Raw genomic sequence first — 1178 nt, 5'->3', positions numbered from 1 at the left:
CTGGCTCTGGGGCTGGGAGGCTTTGTCCACTCCATCATTCAGGTGGCCCTCATCCTCCGCTTGCCCTTCTGTGGCCCAAACCAACTGGATAACTTCTTCTGTGATGTGCCACAGGTCATCAAGCTGGCCTGCACAGACACCTTTGTGGTGGAGCTCCTGATGGTCTTCAACAGTGGCCTGCTCACCCTCATGTGCTTCCTGGGCCTTCTGGTCTCCTATGCAGTCATCATCTGTCGGGTACATCGGTCGTCCTCTGAGGGGAAGAACAAAGCCCTGTCCACTTGTACTACTCATGTCATTATTATACTTATCATGTTTGGACCTGCCATCTTCATCTACACTCGCCCCTTCAGAGCCTTCCCAGCTGACAAAGTGGTTTCTCTCTTCCACACTGTGATCTTCCCTTTATTGAATCCTGTGATTTATACTCTTCGCAATCAGGAAATAAAAGCTTCCATGAAGAGGTTGCTTAATCAGCACTTAGCCTGATGAAAGGGAGGAAGGGAAGAATATGAAAATCAAGACTGGAGAATTTCTTCTGAAATTAATGTATACATTCCCAAAACATTTCATTTATTGAGCATCTCCCATTGTCAGACTATTCTAGGCACTGGAGAAAGAGTTATTGAGATAAGTAAAGTTACTGATCTCCTAAAGTTACTTCTGGTGAAAATAGACAGCCATTAAGATAGAAAATAAATAGCATGGTTTCAGGAAGAATACTGTCCTGAAAAATTTATAGAGAGTGTGAAGTGGGAGGGGGTAATCAGTTTACTTTCAGTTTATCAAGACAGGTCTTCTTGAGGAGGTAATATTTTGGTTGATATCCAAAAAGGCAAACCATACAAATATCTACAGGCAGAGCATTCTAGGCAGAGGAAACGGGTAGTGCAACAATCTGAAGATAGTAGGAACTAGGTATATTTAAGAAACACAACAAAATTCAAATTGACTGGTATATAATAAGTGAATGTGTAAACAATTAGAGATAAAGTTAGAGATACTGCTGGTGTATAACATACATATGGGTCTATAAACTGAGTATAGAGTGACTTTTTTGTAATAATAATGATGTCATTCTAAGGTTTGAAGCAACAGTGATTTCTCTAATATAGTTTTATAAATTACTTAGGGCTGTAAACACGTAATTCTGTGCAAATATCAATAAGGGTGGAGCA

At 40.5% G+C, this 1178-nt stretch overlaps 1 protein-coding gene across 1 annotated transcript; it reads left to right on the top strand.

The window, feature by feature from the left end:
* On the top strand, positions 1-489 carry LOC102751766 (olfactory receptor 4N2; the record flags this gene model as incomplete). Its single annotated transcript, XM_006756769.1, has 1 exon — positions 1-489. A coding segment is annotated over one exon (489 nt), but the record flags the coding sequence as incomplete, so codon positions are not given.
* Between the last annotated feature and the right edge of the window lie 689 nt (positions 490-1178).

This window comes from Myotis davidii, unplaced genomic scaffold (assembly GCF_000327345.1).
Source record: "Myotis davidii unplaced genomic scaffold, ASM32734v1 scaffold594, whole genome shotgun sequence".
Classification (NCBI taxonomy): domain Eukaryota; kingdom Metazoa; phylum Chordata; class Mammalia; order Chiroptera; family Vespertilionidae; genus Myotis; species Myotis davidii.
Note: the sequence above shows the minus strand (reverse complement) of the source record. Positions and strands in the feature narration are given on the sequence as shown.